Source organism: Coenobita brevimanus, chromosome 57 (genome assembly GCF_032717465.1).
Source record: "Coenobita brevimanus isolate Jiangsu-jjx chromosome 57, ASM3271746v2, whole genome shotgun sequence".
NCBI classification, from domain to species: Eukaryota; Metazoa; Arthropoda; class Malacostraca; order Decapoda; family Coenobitidae; genus Coenobita; species Coenobita brevimanus.
The window spans coordinates 27,762,345-27,788,818 of NC_137010.1; the positions used below are offsets into that span (position 1 = coordinate 27,762,345).

At 41.7% G+C, this 26,474-nt stretch overlaps 1 protein-coding gene across 1 annotated transcript in view; it reads right to left on the reverse strand.

Annotated features, from left to right (window-relative positions):
• Positions 1 to 22,176, reverse strand: part of ClC-b (chloride channel protein 7) — a 93,910-nt gene extending 71,734 nt beyond the window's left edge. The window contains exons 1-7 of the mRNA XM_080274053.1: positions 22,164 to 22,176; positions 20,446 to 20,570; positions 18,527 to 18,626; positions 17,411 to 17,529; positions 14,495 to 14,693; positions 10,862 to 10,971; positions 7,603 to 7,746 (exon numbers count right to left, since the gene is read on the reverse strand). Of these exons, the coding sequence (XP_080130179.1) occupies positions 7,603 to 7,746; positions 10,862 to 10,971; positions 14,495 to 14,693; positions 17,411 to 17,529; positions 18,527 to 18,626; positions 20,446 to 20,570; positions 22,164 to 22,176 (810 nt within the window). The remainder of the gene's footprint in view (positions 1 to 7,602; positions 7,747 to 10,861; positions 10,972 to 14,494; positions 14,694 to 17,410; positions 17,530 to 18,526; positions 18,627 to 20,445; positions 20,571 to 22,163) is intronic.
• Between the last annotated feature and the right edge of the window lie 4,298 nt (positions 22,177 to 26,474).

Here is a 26,474-nt window from a genome sequence, read left to right on the forward strand (position 1 = left end):
CATTAACATTTTTAGTTAACTGACATCCTTTCATTTGTTCTGGCAAATACCAGACTATCAGATTCATATTAGAGGAGACTTCTCCCACTGACAGGGTTAGGGTATCTAAGTATCCCATGAGCATGATGGCTTCTTCTATCCATGGATAGGCAACCTCGGGTGATAATTTCACACTATCTGCTTCATTGGTTGTCAGGTGGTAATTCTGTGGGCTGTAAATCTCTGCTTCCCTCTACCTTCACCCACCTTCAGACCCTCTTTGTAGGTGGGGGTGTCTTATTTCTACCCCTGCTCCTAGGTGCCTTTCCTGTGCCTGTGGGAATTATATTCCCCAGGTTACCTTTTACCAAGATAGGCAGCCTAGGGTAATAATTTCCCACTGGTTGTCATGTGGTAATTATGTGGGTGGGCTGAAAATCTCTGCTTCCCTCTACCTTCACCCACCCTTAGACCCTGTTGGCAGGTGGGGGTGTCACATTTCTACCCCTGCTCCTAGGTGTCTTTTTTTGTCTATCTATCTATCTATCTATAGCCCGACGCCCTAATCCCGCAAAGGGTGGCCGCAGACAAAACGCCTCCAAGTCACTCTGTCACCCACCATTTGACTCCCCTCCCCCCAACTCACCCCCCCCTCCCTCATATACCTCTCAACTCCATCCCTCCACCTCATCCTCGGTCTACCCCTCCCTCTCCCTCCCTCCACCTCACCTATATACACCCTCTTAGTCAGTCTTTCATTCTCCATCCTCTCCACATGTCCAAACCACCTCAGTGTATTTCTCCTAATCTTTTCAACCACATCCACATCTACCCCACAACGTTCCTTCACTTCTTCATTCGTCAGCCTGTCCCTCCATGTCACTCCACATGCTCCTCTCAAGTAACTCATTTCCACTGCTCTCACTCTTGACTTGTTCCCCTCTTGCAAGGTCCACGCCTCACTTCCATACGTCAGGGTAGGGATCACAATACCATCATGCAGTGACTTCTTAACTTCCATACTCACCTCCCTATTTCTCATCACTGCTTTCAGTGTGCCAACAACCTTCCTTCCCTGCTGTACCCTTTCACGTACTTCATCCCCCAAAGTTCCATCCTTACTCATCACACTACCCAAGCACTTGAATGCACTCACATTCTCCATATCCTCACCATCCAACCTCACTGCACACTCTGTGACTTCATTCCTCTCAAACACCATAACTTTACTTTTGTTTACATTAACTTTCAGCTTCCTCCTCCTACACACTGTCCCAAATTCATTCACCAAACCTTGCAACTCCCATTCATCTTCACTCAACAATACTGTATCATCAGCAAACAGCAACACCGGAAGCTTCCAAATCTCACCCTCATTCATTAGGGCCACCCCCACATCCACTGCCCTACCTTGTACCTCCTTTACGACCCCATCCATATATATATTAACAGCCATGGAGACATTACACAACCCTGTTTCAGTCCCACATTGAGATCAAAGAACTCACTCAGCTCACCATCCACTCACACCGTAGCCCTAGCTCCTTCGTACATACTCTTCACAGCACTCAACAATTTCCCCTCCACTCCATATATTCTTAATACCTTCCACATACCTTTCCTATCTATTCTGTCATAAGCTTTCTCCAAGTCCATGAAGGCAGCGTACACTTTCCTTCCCTTCTCTAGATACTTCTCCACTAAACATCTTAGAACAAATATCTGATCTACACACCCTTTTCCCTTCCTAAATCCCCCTCGTTCTTCTCCAACTAGCTCCTCTGTCATATGCCTAACCCTATCAATGAGTATTCTACCATATATTTTACCAGTCACACTAAGAAGGCAAATACCCCTATGGTTACCACATACTTCTCTCTCCCCTTTTCCTTTGTACAGAGGAACAATTATACCTGATTTCCAGTCCTCTGGAACCCTTCCCTCTTTCCAAGCCAATCTACACAACTTCCATATCCACTCCACAACAATCTCACCCCCATACCTAAGCATTTCACCACACACTCCATCAATTCCTGGGGCCTTTCCCAGCTTAATCTTCTTCATTGCTTCCACTACTTCCGACCTACTGATCTCTTCCTCCCTCCTCTCATCTCTTCTTCTCCCAGCCATTCCCCAACCACTTATACTCACACTGCTCTCACTCTCTACATTCAACAAATCCTCAAAGTGCTCCTTCCATCTCCTCAATTTCTCTCTCTTCTCCACCAACAATCTATTATTCCTATCTTTCACTCCCCTACTATTTCCCCTTTCACACTGCCTTACTTTCTTTACCTCCTTCCAAAACAATTTCTTACTCTCCCTCCATTTCACACTCAGATTCCTCCCAAACTCTTCATCCACTTTCTTCTTACTCTCCTTCACCAGTCTCTTAACCTCCCTTCTCCTGCTCACATATACCTCTCTCTTCTCTCTCTCATCTTCTCCCCTACCTCTACTCGCCAACCATTCACCATATGCCTTCTTCTTTTGTTCCACAGCTCGTTTCACCTCATCATTCCACCATGCTGTCCCTTGCACACCCTTGCATCTCCTCCTCACTCCACAAACCGCCTCACACGCTGCGCTTATCTCTTCCGTGAATATCTTGCATACGTCTTCCACCCCTTCCATCTGCTCTAGCTCATACCTTCCCAATCTTTCTTCCACTATGCTCTTATACTCTGTCCTCTTCTCACTATCTTGTAATTTCTCCACTCTTCTCACAGGAGCTGCTTCCTCCTGTCTTCCCCTTCGCCTCCTCAACCACTTTCTTTGCAGCTCTACCTTGGCCATCACTAAGTGATGGTCCGAGACTCCATTCCCCCACCCTCTCCACACCTTTGCATCCAACACTTGTCTTCTCATTCGCTCATCCACACACACGTAGTCTATCATTGCCTTTCGTTCAACAAGTTCACCATCCATCCTCCTCATTACTCTCCATGTATACCGGTGGATCATCTTATGACGAAAGTAGGTGTTGGTATTGCCAACCCCTAACCAGCACAGATGTCCACCAAAGCACTACCATTCCCATCTACTTCCGCTGGCACACCCCACTGACCAACCACTCCATCCACTCGTACATTCCCGACTTTGCCATTCATGTCTCCAATCAACAGCACTCTCTCGCTCCTCTCAAACTTGTCCATACATGCTTCTACTCTCGCCCAAAACTCATCTTTCACTCTTGCCACTCGATCCTCTGTTGGAGCATACACACATACAATCGCCCATGCTTGTATACCTACTTTCATCCTCACCCATACAATCCTTGCACCCACTGTTCCATACTCTCTTATATTCTCCTTCCACTTCTTGCTTATCATCAGACATACTCCCTCTCTTGCCCTCTCATTCTCACTGACTCCCGCACATATACCTACACCGTATTCCCATTCTCTCATCCTTTCACCTTTCCATTTAGTTTCAGTCAATCCACATATATCCACTTTTGCATCTTTTTTTGTGCTTGTGGGAATTATATACCCCAGGTTACCATTCACGGTACTGAGAAGCACTGCTTCCACAATATTCATACTAGTATGTACATTTTTTTTTTTTTCATACTCAGAAAATGATCTGATATCCAGTTTTAGGTTGAAAAGAAAGCACAATGATTCTAAGGTTTTCCTGTATTTTTTCTATCTATCTATCTATTGCCAGACACCATAATCCTGTAAAGGGTGGCCATCATTAAATGCCAAATAACTTTTTTTCTTTTTTTCATGGGTTATATCCTACCCCAGGTTTCCTACAGTGTTATCATTGGTACGGTTGCCTACACAAGGTTAATATTCTTTCTGCATATTCCCATGATGAGTACACATGAGTGTTGCTCAAATTTTGGTTAGCATATCATTTTATCTTTTTTTTTTCCGACTCTTGGTGGTAGATGGGGGCGTTCACCATCCACTCACTCGATGTAGCGCTGCTCTTGGGTGACTGCCCTTTCCTCTCTTCCTTCCTCTTCTGTCTTTCTTTCCTTCTTTCTGTCCTCTTCCTTCTGTCTATGGGTGATTCTACACTGAGCAACAAGCCAAATGGTTTCCTGTACACCAGGAAACCATTTACAATACTACACTGCTGGTAACCATATAACCAAATTATGGTGTCTGGTGGTTTAGTGGGTAATTAAGGCACTCCAAGTGGACTGAGCCAGTGCAGGTTCACATCCAAGGGATGGTTGGGGTTCATTGCTCACATAATGCTGCTCAGGGATGAGTGAGGCTGGTCACTCTCATCTTAAACATCAGGGCTTAAACATCAGGACCAACTCGCCTAGCCCTGGGCTCCTATGCTCCTCATGGGGCAACACTGGATTAGATGGTGTGATGGTCTTCTGGCTCTCTGGATCCTACCTTTAACTCACCTTGTGGTGGGAAAGGAGGTTTGGAAAATGATGATGATGATGATGATCATGATGATGACGATGATCATGATGATGACGATGACGATGATGATGACAACTGATGACGACTGATGATGATGATGATGATGATGATGATGATGATGATGATGATGACGACTGATGATGATGATTTCAGATGATGACTGATGATGATTGATGATGATGATGATGATGATGACTGATGATGATTGAAGATGATGACTGATGATTGATGATGATGATGATGATGATGATGATGAAGATGATGATGATGATAATGATGATGATGACTGATGTTGATTGATGAGAAATATGATGACGATGATGATGATGATGACTGATGTTGACTGATGAGAAATATGATGATGACGATGATGATGATGAAGAAGATGATGAATGATGATGATTGAAGATGATGAATGATGATGATGATGATCATGATGATGACGATGATCATGATGATGACGATGACGATGATGATGACAACTGATGACGACTGATGATGATGATGATGATGATGATGATGATGATGATGATGATGACGACTGATGATGATGATTTCAGATGATGACTGATGATGATTGATGATGATGATGATGATGATGACTGATGATGATTGAAGATGATGACTGATGATTGATGATGATGATGATGATGATGATGAAGATGATGATGATGATAATGATGATGATGACTGATGTTGATTGATGAGAAATATGATGACGATGATGATGATGATGACTGATGTTGACTGATGAGAAATATGATGATGACGATGATGATGATGAAGAAGATGATGAATGATGATGATTGAAGATGATGAATGATGATGATTGAAGATGATGACTGATGATGATTGAAGATGATGACTGATGATGATTGATGAGAATGATGATGATGATGATGAAGATGATGATGATGATGATGATGATGATGATGACTGATGTTGATTGATGACAATGATGATGATGATGATGATGACTGAAGACTGACGGATGATGATGATGATGATGATGATGACTGAAGACTGACGGATGATGATGATGATGATGATACTATTAAATAATTTCTGCAGTTAAGAAGAGATCTTTCATATAGAAATATCCTTTATGTAACTATAAAAACAAAAGCAGACTGCTCATTCTGGTGCTCAGTTAATTACCACTGTGCTCCAAGCCAGGAAGAGTTAACAAATGAAAAATATAATCATCATCATCATCCAGACCTCCTTTCCCAACCTAGGGCAAGATGAGGAGTAGCAACATCCAGCCAGCCAAAGTTTCCATAATTCAATGGGCCATGATTCCATTCACTCATCATTCAAGCCCTTGAAATCCTGGCTCCATCAGTTAGGCCAAAAAACTTTCACCACATACTGTGGCTTCACATATACTGTACCTATGACAGAGTCAATCTGAATGCTGTCACGTTAAAAAGGGGTGCCAAATCCCTGGATATGCACTTCTCTGCACAAAATTCATCCATCCAGCTCAGTCTCTTTTCAGTCCCTTAGCCTCACCAACTTCCACACCTCTCTTCCCCACACACTCATCCACCATATCCCTCCACCTCCTCCTTGGCCTACCTTGCCTCTTCCCCCCTTTATATTTGCTCAGATATACCTTTTTCACCACTCTATTGTCATCCATTCTCTCCAAATGACCAAACCATCTCAGGGCACTCTCTTCGATTCTGGCATCAGACTTACTCACTCCATATCTTTCACAAATCATATTATTTCGTATCCTATCCACTTTCTGTACTCAACATACATTCCTCAGCAGTCCCATCTTCACTGCCCTTGCTCTTGACTTTTCATTTTCATGCCACACCATTGTCTCACATCCATACTGTATGTTAAAAATGGCACTAAGACTCCTTCATGTTAGCCTCACACAGGTGCAACACTCAAGCCTCTGTTTCTTATCAAGGCCTTCATAGCACCAGCTACTTTCCTTCCTTGTGTCACTCTACTTTCCACTTCTTTTGCACATTTTCCTCTCTTTTTAATCACTGTACCCAGGTATCTGAACTTTTTCACCAATTCCAGTCTCTCTCCATTCACTGTAACATCACACTGAGTCACCTCTCTCTCAATAACCACTCTTTTCTACACTCTCAAGGCATGATGCTCACAGACATCTACAAAATTCTACACTAGCCTATAAATCTCTTGTCCAGTATTTGCAAGTAGCATTGTATCATCATCATCATCATACAACAAATTTGAGATATTCCATCCATCACCATTCATAACCAACACCAGTCCTCTCTCCATTATTCGTGTTTTTACTTCTTTCATCACCCCATCCATATATATATATACTGAACAACCAAGGGGACATCACGGCACCTCATCGCACGCCTATAGTGATCATGAACCATTCACTTAGATGCCCATTTATCCTTACACATGCCTCACTACCATCACAAAATCTCTTTGACAGTACCTAGCAGCTTACCATCTACACCGTACATCAGCAAAACCTTCCACAATCCTTCTCTCTCTACTTTGTTGTATGCTTTTTCCAGATCCATAAATGCCATAAAAACCTTATTGTCCTTCTCACACACCTTCTCCACTATCTGTCCCACTGCATATATTTGATCCACACATCATCCACCACTTCTAAAGCCATCCTGTTTGTCACTCACTAGGATATCTGATACCTCACTTTCTTTATAATAATTCTTCCATATGGTGCTGCTTTGGGTGTTTGCCCTTTCCTCTTGTCCTTCCTTCCTCTTGTCTTTCTTTCCTTCATTCTTTCCACTTCCTTCTGCCTATGAGTGACTTTACACTCCCTCTCCTGTCTTTCTTTCCTTCATTCTTTCCCCTTCCCTCTGCCCATGGGTGACTCTACACTGAGTGACAGGCCAAATGGTTTCCTGTAAACCAGGAAACCATTTACTATGCTGGGTGGTAATCATATAACCAAATTATGGTGCCTGGTGGTTTAGTGGGTAATTAAGGCGCTCGAATCGGAATGAGCCTGTGTAGGTTTATATTCAAGGGGTGGTTGGGGTTTATTGCTCACGTAATGCCAAGCAGGGGTGAGTGTGTCAGGACCAACTTGCCTAAACCTGAGCTCCTCCAGTCCTTATAGGACAACATTGGATTGGATGATAGATGGATGGATACCTTCCCTACAACATTCAATAGACTTATGCCATGATAATTCTTGCACAAAAACTACTACAATAAACAAAATCTCATAATGAAAACAAACCTTTCCCACAGCAAGGCCCCCAAGGACGGACATGGTGACTCCAACAGTTTTGCTGAGGAGTGTCTTGATGCGCACCACACGTGGAACCTTTACACCGTTGAGGTAGCACTTCACCTGAGGGATTCCACTGCCTGCTGCTACTGGCTGGTGGACATGACACAATAAAATGAAGATGCTTTAGTACTCTTGAGGAGTGCTAAAGAATCCTAACAATGAGAGGACAAGATACTGTAGAGCACACAAGTGAAAACAAATATACTGTAGAGTAAATCAGAGATAAGCTAAGTGAACATTTACAATGAAAGGAGAAAGTAAGATGCAATAAGCCATTCTTGTAGGTTGATTTCTTGACACGTTTTTTGCTATTAAATAATATATAATAAAAACTGCTAACATGTTTAATTTCTATCTGTTAAGCTGAAGTGCCTGTAGTTCCAATTATGGTACCAGTCATTGGGAAAAAGCTGTGAAATTTGGAGCATAGCTGACTTATGAAGAATGCTTGCACCGTACAAAATGGGAAATGGTGATACTGTGGCAAACTTGAGAAAGACTAATGAATCTTGATAGTAACAGGATAAAATACAATACAATACAGTCTGTTGTCATGGAAGTGTAGGATGCATGTACAGTGCTCGTCAGAAGTATTCAGCGTTGTCCGCCGGGCGCGCAATACTTATGGCCCAAAAAGAATCACCCATTTTTGGGGGTAAGAATTGAGCCATAAGTTTGAGCTCCGAGCATGACGTCACGGTAGCCTGAGGCCTTCTGACGCGCTGGTTGGTTCCCGCCTCAGTCGCCCACGGGCTGCCTGAGAGAGAGGAACTCCGCCGAGTGTCCCTCTCAAATTGCGCCATTTTTTACCGAGTGTCCCGCAGTGTTTTGGCCTTCAAAACTTTGTTATGGCACCTACCCGTGAACTATCGAGTGAAATCATATCCCAGATCATTGCTCTAAAGGAGGCAGGCCACCAGACAAAGGAAATTAGTGAATTGGTTGGTGTGGCACGATCGACAGTGCGTCGTTGGTGTGCGCGGTTTTGGGAGGAAAACAGTGGCGAAGTTCCCACAAAGAAACCGAGGTCTGGTAGGCCTAGGAAAACTTCCCAAGGTCTGTTAATGTTTTAAAACGTGCAGTGGAGTTTAATCCTTGTGTGAGTGCAAGGAAAATTAAGGAGAGCAACCCAGAAGTGTTTGGTGAGGTGTCAGTGAGAACAGTGTCTCGTAGGGTGCATGAGCTTGGTTACACAAGTCACAGGCCTGTGAAAAAGCCTCTTCTCTCTAGCAGCCAGAGAATTCGTAGCCTTGCCTTTGCTAATAAATATCTAAATTGGGGTGAGGAGCAATGGTTGTCAGTGTTGTGGTCTGATGAGGCAACATTTAGTGTTACCTGTAACAGAGGAGCATGCAAAGGTAGTGACCCACTTGACCCACGGTATGTAGAAAGCACAGTTAAACATCCTGATTCACTCATGGTATGGGGTTGTTTCTCAGGGAAGGGTTTGGGGAAGCTTGTTGTACTTCCCAAGAACCTCAGAGTGAATCAGGATGTTTACCTGGAGCTTCTGTGTGATCATTTACCAGACTCCTTCGAGCTAACAGGTGCACGAGTGTTTCAGCAGGACAGTGCACCTGCTCACAAGGCCAAATCGGTCACCAATTGACTTCGTGACTGCGAGGTATCATTCATGACAGACTGGCCAGGAAATAGCCCAGACCTCAACCCGATTGAAAACCTCTGGTACCTCGTAAAGAAGAGTCTCCAAGGGAAGGACGTGAGCTCTCTGCCTAAGCTGGAAGCCGCCATTCGTGACTCCTGGGACAAAATACCCCTCCAGCACCTCAGGAGCCTCGTCCTTTCATTTCCAAGATGTCTCAGGTCCGTGAAGAAACGTAAAGGCTACCCTACGAAGCACTAAAGGTAAATAAAATGCATTATTTATATGTTTTTTCAATGTTGAAAGGTTTGTTTCTCAGGAGGGACGCAGGGCGCCCCATACTTCTGACGAGCACTGTAGTGAGAATGCAATATTAAATGAATCAAATTTAACTGAGACATGCTTTGGTTCACATGAGGGATTAAAGGACAAAAATACACATCTGAATTACCTAATGCGATGCACTTCAATGCTTTTATTTATTTACAAATACTCCCCAGGTTACAGGGAGTCTGACTCCAAGGAAAATCACATGTGTACAGTGTTTTCTACATCACTGTTACATGTAAGGCATGTCTACTTCCTCCACTGCAATATGTACAATTTATTTACTTAATATTACACTGTGCACAGATGTTTCTAGATTTGCTTAGGAGAAACTAATCAGACAGAAAAGGATCACTGCCACATTATATAATTTGGCATCATTACCAAGTTCTTACATCACTCAGTACTTTAGATAAGGAAAAAAGAAAGTTCAGGATGATGATCACCAAGTTCCTGAAAAAAAATCTGAAAAAGATAGAATGGTTATACAACTGTGAAGTGGATGAACAAGGAGGACTGGTAGATTGTGATGGAGATGAGTAGAGACACTCCTTGGGTTACACAATGGTTCCATTCTCAAAGGCTTAGTGAAAGTAGAAGTCCGCTGGTTCTACTTTGGTACATGCAAACAGAACACATACTGTACCCAATGACATAATGAAAATAATACTTTGATGGTAGAAAGAATATAATGAAAGATGTAATCTTAATGAATGGGTTAAATTTAGTGATATATTAATTAACATATTCTCTTCACCTTAACCTGTTCCCACTTCCATACATGAGGTAGATACTGGTATCATCCACAAGGAGGAAAAGGGAAAAATACAGAACAGGGCTATGATTTAATAGAATTTTTAAAAAGTCAATACTTTTAAGGCAAGAGGGCCTAAGACAATGCTTCCCTACTCCTAAACATTTAGGCTACAAGAGACTGCATTACACTCCTGGCTCCATATTACATGTAAGAAAAATCTCCAGCAACCTCTTACATTGACAAAAGAAAAATTATGTGCAAAATGGACTAGTTCATCCACCTGAACTTGGTGGAAATTTTATAATTTTGAAGGATACTTCCCACAGCTCAATAACAGAGTAAGACAATAATATAAATATACATTCCATTTAAGACACTTTTTTAGTGACCAGCATGATATTTTATTGTTAAGCTCCTATTACAGCTCAGCATTCATGATAGAGAGGTGGCAAATTTAGGCTAAATAAAGTGGATGAGCATAAAAGTAGAAGAATGAAACCTGAATGAGACAACCTTACCTCAACATATGACCCAAGGAACGCCGCTATGAGAGTGGGTCCAATATTGAGTGCACCCCACAACAGGAAGGGAATAATCAGTGTCCCAGTCTCCACTGCCTTGTCTGTGTCTGTATCAATAGTTAAGGTACAAAGAAGAACATGAAGATAATGAAATTTTATCACCAGCTTCATGAGTTCCATTCTCAATGGCACAGAAGAAACTGTAGCAACTCTTCCCTAGGAATTTATTTTATATACAATATCTTATTACTGTATCTTCCTGTATGGTATTAATATCTTTTTAACAGACATATGGTAATTTGCACCAGTTACACACATGAGAGTATTAAGGTGCTATAGGAAAAATAATTCATGGATGATGAGGTATTATGAAATTTCTTAAGCTCCTAAGACTCCAAACCATAGCCTTACTTCCCACTGATAAATGGAATAAGTGGTACCAAGAAACAGAAAACTAAAACAGAAAAGCAGTAGAACTAAAAATGGAGTGCCTTGTGATGTGGATCATACATTTGTTAGAGTTACCAAGCAAGTCTTTTAAACTCTATTCTAACCTCCTCCTATCTATCTATCTATTGCCAGACCCTTCATAAGGGGTGGCCACAAACAAATCACCCCCATGTCACCCTGTCCCCTGGAATTTTGCTGCCCTCTCCCCAGCTCACTTACCCCTCTCTCATATACCTCTCCACTCCATCCCTTCATCTCCTCCTCGGCCTCCTCCTCTCTCTCTCCCCCCCTCCACCTCACTCACATACACTCTCCTTGCTGGTTTCTTGCTCTCAATCCTCTCCACATGACCAAACACCTTAATATATTTCTCCTAATGCTTTCTATCACATCCACAACCACACCACAATGCTCCTTTCTTTCCTAATCTGTCAGTCTGTCTCTCCATGCAATTCCACATGCTCCTCTCGAATAATTCATTTCCATTGCTCTCACTCTTGACTTGTGTCCTTCCAACAAGGTCCAAGCTTTGCTTCCATAAAGCTGGTATCACCATACTATTATGCAGCAATTTTTTACTTCCATGTTCACTCCCCTATTTCTTATCAATGTTTTCAAAGAACCAGCCACCTCTCTTCCCTGCTGTACCCTTTTAAGCACTTCATCCTCCAAACTTCCATCCTTAATCATTACACTACCGAAGTACTTAAATGCACTCACATTTTCCATTCCCTCATCATCCAACCTCACTGTCCATTCAGTGACTTTGTTTCTCTCAAAGACTATAACTTTACTCTTCCCTACATTCACCTTTAGATTCTGTGTGCACTTCCCCCTTCATCTTCATTTAACAATACAGTATCATTTGCAAACAAAAGAATAGCAAGTTTCCAAACATTGCCCTCTCTCAATAGGGCTGCTCCAACATCCACTGCCCTCTCTCAATAGGACTGCTCCAACATCCACTGCCCTCTCTCAATAGGGCTGCTCCAACATCCACTGCCCTCTCTTAATAGGGCTGCTCCAACATCCACTGCCCTACCATGTATCTCTTTTATAACTCCATCCATAAACAGATTGAACAATCATGGAGAAACGACACAACCCTGTTTCAATCAAATATTCAGAAAGAAAAATTCACTCAGTTCACCAACCACACGCACTGCAGCCTTAGAATCGTCATATGTACTCTTCATGGCATTTAACAGCTCCCCATTTACTCCATATATTCTTAATATTTTTCACATTCCTTGGCTGTCCACTCCTTCATATGCTTTCTCCAAATCCATGATGGACCCAAACAACTTCTTAACCTTCTCTAAAAACTTTTCCACTAAAGACCTAAGGGTGAATATCAGATCTACACAACCTCTTCCGTTCTTAATACCTCCCTGTTCTTCTCCCAACTAATTCCTCTGTTATTTCCCTAACTCTGCAGATAAGTACTCAACCATATACTTTTGCTATTACACTAAGAAGATAAATGCCCCTATGATTGCCACACACACTTATTTTTCCCCTTTTTCTTTATACAGGAGAATAATTATACCTGACAAATCCTCTGGGACTCTACCTTCCTCCTAGGCCAATCTGTACATCTTCCATATCCATTCTACTACTATCCCTCCCTCACGCTTCACCATTTCACCACACACTCCATCAATTCTTGGGGCTTTCCCAATTTTAACTTTCTTCATTGCTTCCAATACTTCCATCCTACTGATTTCTTCCTCCCTCCTCATCTCCCTCCTTCTCCCAGCCATTCACCAGCCACTTATACTTGGATTACTTTCATTCTCTATATTTAACAGTTCCTTAAAGTGTTCTCTCCATGTGCTCACATTTTCTCCCTTCTCCATTACCAACCTACCATTTTTTTTTTTTTTCACTTCCCTACTAACCTCTCTATCACCCTATCTAATTCTCTTTACCTCCTTCCAATACATATTCATACATGCCCTCCATTTTACATTAAAATATCTTCCAAATTCCTCATCCACTCTCTTCTTACTCTCTCTTACCAATCTTTTCACCTCTCTCTTCCTCTCTACATATAACTCTCTCTTCTATCTCTCAGCTTCCTCCATGCCTCTGCTTTCTGTCCACTCACAATATGCTTTCATATTTTGCACCACAGCTTGTCTCACCTCTTCATTCCACCATACCGGCCCTGGCACCCCCAATCGCTTTCTCTTCACCCCACACACCACCTCACATGCTGCACAGATTTCTTCTATGAATATTTTGCACACACCTTCCACCTCCCTCAACTGCACCAAATCATATTTACCAAATCACTCCTCCAATTCTCTCTTATATTCTGCCTTTTTTCCATTCTCTTGCAACTTTTCTACCGTCCCTGTATGGACCTTTTCCTCCTGCACTTCTCTCCTATTCAACCATCGCATTTGTACCTTGACTTTCACCACCACCATGTGGTAGTCAGACACTCCACTCCTACAACCTCTGTATGCTCTTGCATCCATTACATACCTTTTCATTCTCTCATCCGCACAACCCACTCTTCTCATCACTCGCCACATATACCTGTAGATCATTTTGTGCCTAAAGAGGGTATTGGTTATCACCAACCACCTCCCTGCACAAATGTCTACCAGAGCACTGCCATTCTCATCCACTTCTGCAGGCACACCCCACTCACCAACTACTCCATCCATCATCACATTCCCTGCTTTTCCATTCGTATCTCTTTAACTTCAGTAAAGGACAAGAAATTTTATTCTATGTATCAATTCCTCATGTAAATTCCTTATATAAATATGCACACTGGCAATGCCAGCCTGTCTCCTTTGTGTTACATGACTTATGTAACTAGTCACCTGTTTTCATTCCACTTGACAGAGGCCTAAAGTGGAATGGTGCGTATAAAGGAAATGCACTTTAAGCCATTAAAAATCATGTTAACATAACATACATGGTCACGTAAGAATTATACAATAATAATTACATGAGGGCATCCATCAGAAAATCAGTATTGACAGGATTTGCACACTGATGGTATCTTATGAACGTAACCCCCATCGATGGAGACCTGTACTCCACCACTTCATCTCTTCACAGTATTCTGTCTCTGTCTACTTTTCCACCGCTCCGAACTGCCCTCCCCACATACTCCCCACTCTATTCCTGCAACTGAAATTGCATTCAATAAAAGGATACACTCTTTGAGCCATGTATACTTGAACCCTGAAAGTGTCTCAATAGTCATGTCGATGAGGCAGGCAACAATAGCAGTGAGCACCCCAGTGACTAGCACCACCAACCAGCGTGCCACATCCTTTTTCACCATGAATGGATAGCCTCGTGTTCGCTCCTCATCAACCAGCACAGAGTTTATGCATGTCTCATAATCAAGGCTCTGAGGATGAACAATGATTAAGATAAATTTGTGTACAAAACTAATTTATAGCAGTGTCTCCAGTTTAGTGTGTAGTTTAACCCCTTAAATCAGATGTTGTAACTATGGTTTATTCTTGTTTCTTCCATATGACTTCATTCAGTTTGAGAAATTTTAATGCCAAAAGCATCAGATATAGCCTTTATTAAACCACTCAGTACTAGAAGTGTTCTCTACGTTGCAAAAACATAGTCCATTTGGTAGTCAGAATAAAAAAAGTATGCAACCACGGTAGAGACATTAAGGGTTAATTTGGCCATATGGTCACTGGGTAAAAACAAAAGCTGTCCAGCAGCTCTTTCTTACCACTGTAGTAGATTCATGCAACCATTACATTAATATTCTCTTGTATAACTTTCACACAATCTATGCCAATATAAATACTGTAGGGTACAAATAACATTCAAGAGAATAGTAATGTGCATTATACAAAATACGGTGCAAGGTCTGTTCAGAAAGTGTCAGACCTTAGGCTTTAAAAAAATAAATAGCTAACCTATTAAGCTAGGACACTAATCCCCCTCAAAGTTCCGGTAGGCCCCTTCTGACTTGACACACATAGCTCAGCGTTCTCTCCGTTGCCTGAAACATTTTTCAAAGTCGGTTTTCGGTATCTCCTGCAGGTGCTTTGTTGCATTCGTCACGATCTCTTCTCTTGTCCCAAATTGAGAACCCTTCAGCTGAGTTTTGAACCTGTGGAATACCAAAAGTTGCACGGAGGCATGTCTGGTGAGTAGGGAGCTTGCCGGGCCTGCAGGATGTTGTGCTTGGTTAAAAATTCCTGAATCAGTTGAGAAGAATGGGCAGGGGCATTGTCACTGTGCAGCTTCCAACTTGCCACTTTCCAAAGGTCTGGTCTCTTTCACCAAACTGCATCACAAAGATGACAGAAAACGTCTAGACAGTAATGATTGTTGACAGACTGACCTTCTGGTGCATATTTGTGATGCATAACACCATGGTAGTTGAAAAAAACTGTCAACATGCGAGTGCATTTCACCGTGCTGCAGATCTACTGGACCTTTTTTGGCCGAGGCAACCCTGCATGCTTCCACTGGAATGACTGTGCTTAAATTTCTAGGTCATAGCCATATACCCACGTCTTATCTCCAATAATAACAGTCTTCAGAAGGTCTTGATTGCGATTTGCACACTCCATCATGTCTTGAACAACGTTCATCCGAGAGAAGAGATCATGACAAATGCAACGAAGCACCTGCAGGAGATACCAAATATTGGCTTTGAAAAATGTTTCAGGCAATGGAAATGCTGGGCTACATGTATCAAGTCAGAAGGGGTCTACTTTGCAGGGGATTAGAGTCCTAGCTCAACAAGTTGGCTACTTACTTTTTTTAGAACCTTAGGTAGCACACTTTCTGAACAGACCTTGTAAACTCCTATGGAAGAGGTCCAATACTAGGAAGCCTCTTGAACTGACATGAATATGACCCTTCGTTTTCAAAACTGAATACATGAACCTTTTGTACTCTATTGTGTACTTTAATTTTTTTTTTCCTGCAACTGGTGCATTTGTGTATTTCAGTCTGGCTAACAAAGTATGATTTTGTTCAAATGAGAGAAATCCTAGCATTCAATGGCTTTACAAACTATCTCAAGTAACCCTTTCTGATACTTATACAGCACATCAAAGAATTAAATTTAGGCTAACATCAGATAATTTTGTTCTGAGGTCCAGATGATGATGATGATGATGATGATGATCATGACAGAAAACCTAGCAGTCAAAGGTTCAGGGATCAATGAATAATTAAAATATAGTTTTACAACAGAAGAGAACAAAGATATATGATCTAATTCACTGAGTGGTTGAAGCATGCATTAGTGTCTAAATCATAAAAAGTTCTTCTTAATTTTCCTAGAGGTAATGTTTACAGACACAATAAATAAAAACATTCTTTACTTAACAGCAAGAATATGTGTCAATAAAATATTTCTTTAAGGGAAATAATCTAATTTCTATGTGAAATTTTTGCTTTTGGTTCATGTCATTAAAAAAAAAAAAAGCTAAACAGTATTACAGTAAACTAAAAGCCATCTGAGGAGTATATAACAGTTAAACCAATGAATCTGATAACAATTTTATTATATTTTTGCTATCTTAAGACCTTTGGTTCCTTCTTCCCTCCATTAAGAAAAAGAAAAAAAAAATTAGCTTACGGGAAAGTTTTCATACTGGCGGGCTTTGATATAACCATTATTATTCCCTTCACTGCTAGAAGTCCTAAATTGAACAGCATCTGGTGATACCAAGAATGAAATACCAGTACTGTATAAGGCAACATCAGACTGAAAGGGTAAATAATAAAGATCATGACAGAAAAGAGAGACAGCGATGAGATGGAAGGAAAGGATGGAGAGGTATCTTACTGAGAATAGTGTGGAAGGGAAAGAGAGCTGCCTGATTGCAGAGGAAAGGGCAATATGTTCTCTCTGGGAATAATCTCAGTCCTTCTTAGTTTATCCTTGCTGCTACCAGACAATTTTATTCAACTTAGCAACTTATATCTTGTACTGAATGGGTTTACCAATGCTACTCTAAATTTAACCCCTCCAGTCTGAACTTTACCCTAAACTGAATAAAATCATTAAAAAAAAAGACATTCCTGGTTTCACTGGGTAAAAAAAAAAAAAAAAAAAAAAAAAAAAAAAAGGCCCACCTCATAAGCAGCAGAGAGCATATTCAGGTTGCCACGGTTCTCTTCGGATGGACATTCAGGCTGGTCATCCACATAGAATATACTGTTGCCCACCTTCTCAGCAACATCCCCTTCCTCATCTGTAATATGCAAGACTACACTAATATTTCTATGCTTCTACTATCGTAAGCACAGTCAATCCCTATCAACCCAATCCCCAACAATTTTATATTATCTATCAATCATCCTATCGACATACAGATGGTTCTATCTCTTCCTACCTGCTGCCAGAAGCACAACCTAAAACTTCTGTCTCGATCTATTTAGTACCAGATACACAATCTCACACTTCTAATTCTATCTATCTACTGCCGGAAACAAGATCTATCCCTTTATCTACCTACAATCAGAAACATTCTAGCACTTATATCTGTCTACTTCAAGAACACACACTAATATGCCTATTTCTAGCTATTTACTGGAAAAAATACACTCTCAATTCTATCTCTATTTTTTCACAGACACAAACTTACATATCTATCCCAAATCTCTGAAACTCAATCTCACACTTCAATTTCTAATATCTACTGCTAGAAACACAATATACAGTAATATCTAAATATCAAATGCCAAAAACACACACTAAAATGTACTGCACTGGGAGAGAGAAAAACTTCCAAACACATAACATCACAAGAAAATCTATTTGTGAAAGATTAATATCTTCCTTGTTGAGAAGTATTTGTTTAACATAATGAAAACATGATAACAAGATTTGCTGGCCACAAAGACTGACAGTTCATACTATGTACTCACATGTGCATTACTCTTGATTATTGGGATGAGACTCTGTCCAGAAACTATCTGGATCTTGTCTGCGGTCAGGAGGGACTGATCACTTTTAAGGTCCTCAAGTCTACTTGATATGTGTAAAGTATGTTCCAAAATACTGTATCTCAACTTTTTCCATATATGTCATGCTGTAAATTGCGGGAACTGGCAAATCAGCTTAATAAGTATAAAAGCAACTTTGAGTGGGAATACTTCTGGAATGGCTGAGGAAGTAACTGCACGCACACACAAAACAAGGCAATACAATGAAGACTGCTGTACAGTGAATGCATATACTGTACATGCCTGACTCCTGGGAGGCACCACTGGGGCTTGAAATGCAGCCATCAAGGGTATCAACTGAGTCCTCTGTTGGTAACCTTGAATCTGTGTCGAAAGTCACAGCCTGCAAGAGTGGCATCAATACTGTATTAAGAGGCATAATATGGGGAAAGTAGATATAGTATCATAAGAATGGAAACTGTATGAAATGACAAATGTGAATTACTGTGGTGAAGAGTCCTGTACCGTACTTTTTACTTCATTCATGCCACTACCAAGTCATTTTGCCCAATTCAGGGGAGGCATCTTGTAGCAAAGGTATTAACTGAGTCTATAATCTAACACCTCCAGTTTGATAAGACCCTCTTGGGCTGGGTAAAGTCATCTGGGAGTATCATGAATAAAAGGAATGTTATGTCATCAGAATGAAGGATTATATCTGCAATACATGCCCTCACAAGAAACTCATGAAGAAAATATTGTATATAGCAGCTGGTGACTGAGTTTTGAAGAATGCAGTACTGTATGTGAGATAATGAAACAAAGAGTATATGTAATCAAAAGTAAAGTGATGGGAAGTAGTAGGGAGGATGGACAGAACACTGTAAGCCTATATGATGACTTGGAGAAAACTGAATAAGGTATGGAAAATGAGAAAGTTAACATAATGACAAGAGATAGTAATGGATGGACGAAATACTATAGATAATGATGGTATGATGTACAGTACATGACAAGTATTCCAATCTTTTTTAACCTGTCCACCAATGAAATGGGTATGTCCTACAGGTGTGTGTAAATCACAACTAAATGAAAAATATATATATATATATATATATATATATATATATATATATATATATATATATATAAACAGTTTTGCTTCTGCAATGGAGCAACGACTTCAAAGACTTACATAGGATGATGAGTTCATTTCACTAGTTATGTTTTGATTTAATTAAAATCCTACCACACCCCACCACTTGGGTGATAATTACTGTTGGGATAATGATGATGATTAATGGCTTTTAGTTATGTGGAAATGACACTAACAGTGTACACTATGAAGTTTAGGTTTATAAAATTTGCCAATAGGCAAGAGAATTATCAGAGGCACAGGGAACTGCATGAAAAGCAAGATCAATCATTCTAGATAAACACGAGTATGTTCAAAGTGACAGAGATGGAGACATGATTAAATGGATACTCCATACTGTATTATGATTGAATATGGAACTCTAAAGTCCAGGCAATGTCAGGGATGTGTTGCACAATATCACAACTTTCTCCAAACATCTGGTGATATAAAATGGAGGAAAAGAGCTGCTTTTCCTGAAAACAGAGAGGGCCTTCCCTATATGCTAAGGGGTCTTTGTATGCGGCATGTGTTAGGAGTGTAATCCTGTATGGTAGTGAGCCCTGGGCAGAAAAGGACGACGTCAAACTTACAGAAATGACAATGATTAAATGGATGTGTTGTGCATCTTGAATGCGAGGGCTGGGGGTGCTAGGTTTACAATTTTAGAGTTGAGAGGAAGGATAGGAATGGAGTGTACTGGTGCTGTGATGAGGAGGAGCAGACTGAAATGGTTTGGGCATGTGGAGAGGATGGCGGATGACAGTCCCCAAACCATCTCAATCTACTCCTCATCACAACGCCAATAAGCACCAGTCCCATCTTTCCTCTCAAATCATCGATCATGAACTTAGCTTTCCCAGCCCTCACATTCAAGGAAGCACTACACATCCACCTTATCATCATCATTTCTGTATGCTTGAGCCTATAAATATCCTCTTCCTTTACTGGCCATGTCTCACTACCATACAGCATTACACTCCTAACACATGCCACATACAAAGTCCCTTGGCAAGGAGGGAGAGCCCTTTCAATGCCTGGAAAGGCAACAACCCCCTGAACTTCTCATTCTAGTCACAGAGCTAACCCCAGCACCACCTCCAACACATAACATGTCTCCCAAGTAGCATAACTCTCCTACACACTCAAGAAATTCATCAGCAAGATCAATCCTTTCATGACTGACAATCTCCACGGCCTCTCCCTGAAACACTGCAAAGAAAAAAATCAGCATTATCTTACAGTCTACCTCTAGTACTGTTACACCTCTTATGCAATCAAATATAAAAAATATCACACAAGATGGCATTACTTCCAATGTCCTTGTGGCAAACCACACATGGCCACTCTCCCACTTCTTTGACAACACTGCCATCAGCCCCCGATATCATTACTTTTGTTTTATCCACATTTACTCTCAAGCTTGTAGTGCTGCTTTGGGTGTCTACCCTTTCCTCTCTTCCCTCCTTCCTCTTCTTTCTTTCTTTCTTTCATTTTTTCCTCTTCCTTCTGCCTATGGGTGACTACACTGACTGACAAGCCAAATGGTTTCCTGTACACCAGGAAACTGTTTACTACACTGGGTAGTAACCATATAACCAAATTATGGTGCTTGGTGGTTTAGTGGGTAATTAAGGCACTCCAATCAGATTGAGCTTGTGTAGGTTTATATCCAAGGGGTGGTTGGGGTTCACTGCTCATGTTATTCCACTGAGGGATGAATGAGGCTGGTCAATCTCATCTTAAAAGTCAGGACCAACTGGCCTAGCTCCAGGCTCCTACACTCCTCATGGGGCAACACAGGTTTAGATAATGGATGGATGGTTACTCTCAAGCACTCGTGCCACATATCACCTCTCCACTTCCTAAATCTTTCCTCTGCCTCCCTTTCATTCTCTGCAATCAACACCAAGTCACTGGCATACGGTATAACATCTCCCATGGGAGTTCATTTCTGAAGTCATGTGAGAGGGCTTCAAACACCATGATTAACAATACAGGGCTCAAGACTGACCCCTGATCATGCCAACATTCACAGAAAACTCATCACTCAAATCTCCATTCACTCTCACCTAGGTGCAGGCACTCACATACACAGCCATAACCACTACAACCAGCCACTCCTTGATCCCAAGCCTTCTCATTTCCCACTTCACCACCTCTCTGGGGACTCTGTCAAAGGCCCTCTTCAAATCAACAAAAACAAAATACAGATCTCTTCTCTCCCCTCTATATTTTTCCTAAAGCTGTCGGACAATGAATACGATGGCATCAATGATTCCTTTGCCTGGCATGAACCCAAACTGCATCTCATCCATATTCATTCTTTCCATAATCATCTATATACTGCAGTCACTGCTCACATAATGTGCAGTCCCATAGTGCAAATCTCGCATAACATGGGAGGTGCCATTTAGTGTCCCAAAAATGTCACAATGCGCAAAAAACAGATATAACACAGCCAGAGGAAGCTGCCTCATTTTTCTCAACACCTGACTATGCAGTGATGATGGACATAACACAGTGGGAGGCCCCAATTTATGTTTCAAAGTCATACTACGCAGTCAATGATGGATGGAACGCGACAAGAGGCATAAAATTATGGTTGGAAATCACACAACGCAGCAAGTGATAGACAGAGCGCGGATTTCATCAGCCTATGATGTATTGTTATCACATGTCTGTGTGGGGTGTTGTCACAGTCCACTGAGTATTCCTGCCCCAGCTGAGCCTACCCTCTCCCTGGGCTCTGGCTGCAAATGTGCTCTGTGTGAGCTTTGCTCATTTTTTTTTTGGCCACCTGACCCAGAACGATCATGCCGTTGCACCGTGGCCCAGCCAAATGTCAGAAGACTCTGACGCAGGAGCAAACGGTGGATGTCAAGAGGATGGAGAGAGGAGAGCGGAACTGTGACATTTTGAATTTTTACCATGTTAACAAGTCCACCAATCATACAATTCTCGGCATGAAGGAAGCCATTCTGATGACAGCACGGGCATATGGAGGATCACCCATAGACAAGAGGATATGAGTGTCTGACCCTGCTCTCGTAATGATGGAGAGGTTTCTGCTGATGTACTACAACTGGAAGGAAAAGGAGTGTGTGCCAATCAACGAGTTAGACTGGGAGGTGAGGCAAAAGCACCAACCATCGCACCAGTTATGTCAATGGCTCGTATCAACATCTTGACTGGTGCAGATGTACTCAAGGAAGCCATCCTGGCATATGAAGTTGATGAGGTATGCAAGGCTGAACCTCTGGACACTGTGATGCATGCCATGTAAACCTATGAAGACCACCAGCAAAGAGAAAATTTGCCAATGCCACCTGACTCTCCTCACTCGTTACTTTCCTCGTCAAGAGATTCCTAAGCAATAACAACCAGAGGAAGATGCAATGTCTGATGTTTCTGTTGGTTTTGAGGGTTTTGTGCAGGAAGCAGATGACTGGCAACAGAGGAATCAGAACATACAGGACTCATCTTCTTCCTAAGAAGAGGAATCTATGGAACCGGCACTGCAGGACAACCACGCTGAGGACCAGTAGGAGTCCTGCCCTGCCTCAGAACCTCACTCCACCTCCTGTCAGCAAGCCTCTTCCATTCAAGGTGAGGAATCCTCCAGTGTTTGTATGAAATGAAATCTTCATTACGTAAGTAAATATCCTGAGAAAAAAAAAAAAAATGAAAACTGCTCCAAAAGTGAACTTGGAGCTGACTTAGGTACCATGAAACCCTTTAACATGTAAACATATGGCCCTACAACGTGTAAATCCCATAAAGCGGGTGTTTCAGGGTACAATACCCCTGCGCTATGCGAGCACTGACTGTACTAAAATTCCTATTCTGTTTATCTGTTTGCACCCTCAAATTAGCAGAAACAGTGCATTACAGTGCATCAGTTTTTGAATCAAAGTACACTCAACCCTCAGCTATCACGGGTTCTGCTATAGCGTATCTCGCTATCACGCCTGTATAAAAAAAACTACCCAAATACCTTTATCATGCACTAAATGCCTGCCATCGCGCACTACAAATGTTCGAAAACTTAAAAAAGGCCAGGCTCCAGTGCTCCGCCCAGCCAACAAAAGCTTCACTCCGTGATTGGTCGTGTGACGTCAGCGCCAGCTGAGCGCTGATTGGCCACCCAACCGAGTCTCCTGCCCGCCAAACCATTCAAGTGCACGCCCTCAGACCGTGAACAGCGATAGCGAGAACAATAACCTTTTTTATGATATGACCATAAACAACGTACCCCCTCCCCATCCCCCTACCATCACCCAATATAATGCTGTGGCACCTGGCAGGGAAATAAAGAAGAGGAAAAACCTAAGTTATGCAGACAAACTGGAAATGTGAAACTTATAGAGAATGGTGAGACCAAGCGAAGTGTGGGGAAGAAACATAACATCAATGAATCAACTGTGAGGGGTATTTATAAGAATCGTGATCACATCATAAAACATGCTCATTTTTAGACTATTATTTATTAATATGTGGTACAAAAAAGGAATCTTAGGGGTAAATACTGAGGTCATGGCACCAATTAGAATTATTACCATAAGTTCTTCAATTCGGCTATCACGGTTTCGGCTATAGAGCAGCCATAGTGGGACCAACTGGGAATGATAGCTGAGGGTTGAGTGTACCTATAATGCGCTAAACTTAACAAATGCGTAAAAACAAGAAAACAGGGTGCAATCGGCCTCCAGATACCAAAAATTTTGTTAACACACATCCATATCTTATATTACTGGTACGTGGTAAATGCGGCAGGGCATGTCTGTGGAGTTTCATGTCTCTTCACTGAGAGAGAGAGAGAGAGAGAGAGAGAGAGTCTGCATGTCTGTCTGTCCTCTATGGAAATCGAAGAGGATGCATGTCGAACTCTTTTAACAGCTCTGACAGGTGTAACTTCTTGCGATAAATTCAAACATTTTAAAAGTGTACAGTACATAAGGTAAAGTGGCTCCTCTGATGGCCAAGATTATAATTAATCAGAAATACTCAAGTCACCATGGTGGAAAGACAGTAGCCAATTACTGTTGAATTTTTTACTTCTATAGTCATATTATTAAGTACTGTGGGATGGATGGGTAGATGGATTGGTGGGATGGGTGGGTGGGTAGTGGGAAAATAGGTCCATGGAAAATATACCCCTGGGGAAATGGGCCCAAGGATAAAATGGAAACCCGAGGGTCTTCTCCCAAAAGGAGTGGCTATCCAGGGTCTCAGGTAATGCATGATCACAGGGTTTTACCCAGGCAAAGCCGGGAACCCCTTCTAGTACCTTCCAGAACTCTCTTCATTAATTATAGCTCTGCAATTTCCTCTTTCTAGGGCATCACCCTTTCACTTCTACACATTCGCTCCTGTTCTAGCCTTGTACACACTTGCTCCTGCTCTAGCCAAATTATTCACATTATGCATACGTACTTCTTCATTCCCAAATTCTTGGAAAGAAGCCAATATCCACCCAACTCCGAAGAAAGGAAGTTCCTCTTAGCACTCTGATTACAGACCAACAGCTATCACATCTTCTACTGATAAAGTATTTGAAATCATAATGAATAAGCACATTGTTAAACATCTTGAATCCAATAACTTAATGAGTGATAGACAGTATGGTTTTTGCCACGAAAGATCCACCATTGATATACTTAATCTCCTGACTCACACCATCCATCCATCAACTGACCAACATGGAGAAACTCATACAGTAGCCCTTGATATTTCTAAGGCATCTGACAGAGTGTGGCACCTTTCCCTGCTATCCAAACTCCCTTGCTATGGACTAACGTCTTTTGTTTCTCTGACCTCCTCATATCTAAGTGACAGAAAGATAAGGGTAAAAGTTGATGATGTATATTCCAATTTCCACTCAATTAACGTCCGCATGCCACAATGATCAGTTCTGGCTCCAACCCTATTCCTAATTCATATTAGTGACCTCAAATCTGTCATCCATAATCCCATCCATTCATATACAGATAACTCAACACTTCACAGTTCATTCACATTTAATCACCCATTCACAAAATTTAGTATCTCTAACTCATAACTCAGCAGAGTCATCTCTATAAATCAAGACTCATCTAGGATCACTGAATGGGGACAAAATAACCTTGTCTCATTTAATGCCAGTAAAACCAAATATATTCAATTTACTAATAGACAAATATTGCCAGATTCATATATTACCTTCAGTGCTACTAATATTCCAGTCTCCAAAAGTATTGAAATTCTCGGTGTTTCACAACAATGACCTAAGCTGGACCTCTCATGTCAGATCACTTGCTAAAACCATCTTACCTGGATTACTGTACAAGGTTTATAGCTTATTCACAGATGAGCAATTGATTATACAGTACTGTAGTTTACAAGAGTCATGTGCACTCTCAGCTGGAATAATGTTCACCCTTGTGGAGTGGATGTGGGGAGGTTGCACTAAAGCAACTAGACAAAATTCAAAATACAGCTGTTAGAATTACAGTAAGCCCTCATTTATCCAGACGTGCAGTATCCAGATACTGGACCTTGGCTCTATTAAACCATTATCTGAATTTACTTGCTATTATCCAGACGTAAAAAGTCCCCATGAACTTCGGCCGGCCAGCCAACGTGTTCAAACATTTGGTACTGTGGCCTCTGGGCTTGAGCTGTAATTAGGAAATAGGCTTTACCCCACAACCAGAGCTAAAATGGCTCAAAAGTCCATCCGCCCCTGTACTGAATGGTCAAAGTCACGCGCTGGTCCAATCACTCCCAGTGAACCTCCAGCACCCAAGTACCTGTACTGTAATATGAATGTAACCCACAAGCAGCCACTGGCTTAAGTCTTTCTCAACTGCCACCATGCGTTGAACACAGACCACATGCCACAAGTACATGTTCGGTGACAGAGGCTGTCTGCCTCTCTACCAAACGTCCAAAGTTGCCCGGTCACTAGGAGTCTTGTTTCCGAATGGCCACCACGCGTCTAACAGACCGCAAGCCACAAGTAAATGTGCGGTAAAAGCGCCTGTAAGACTCGTGACAGAAAGGTGAAAATCCTCCCCACAGCCTCACTTCTCCCCCGCTCCCGTCCCTCCTCTATGCCCTCCTGGCTCCCTGCTC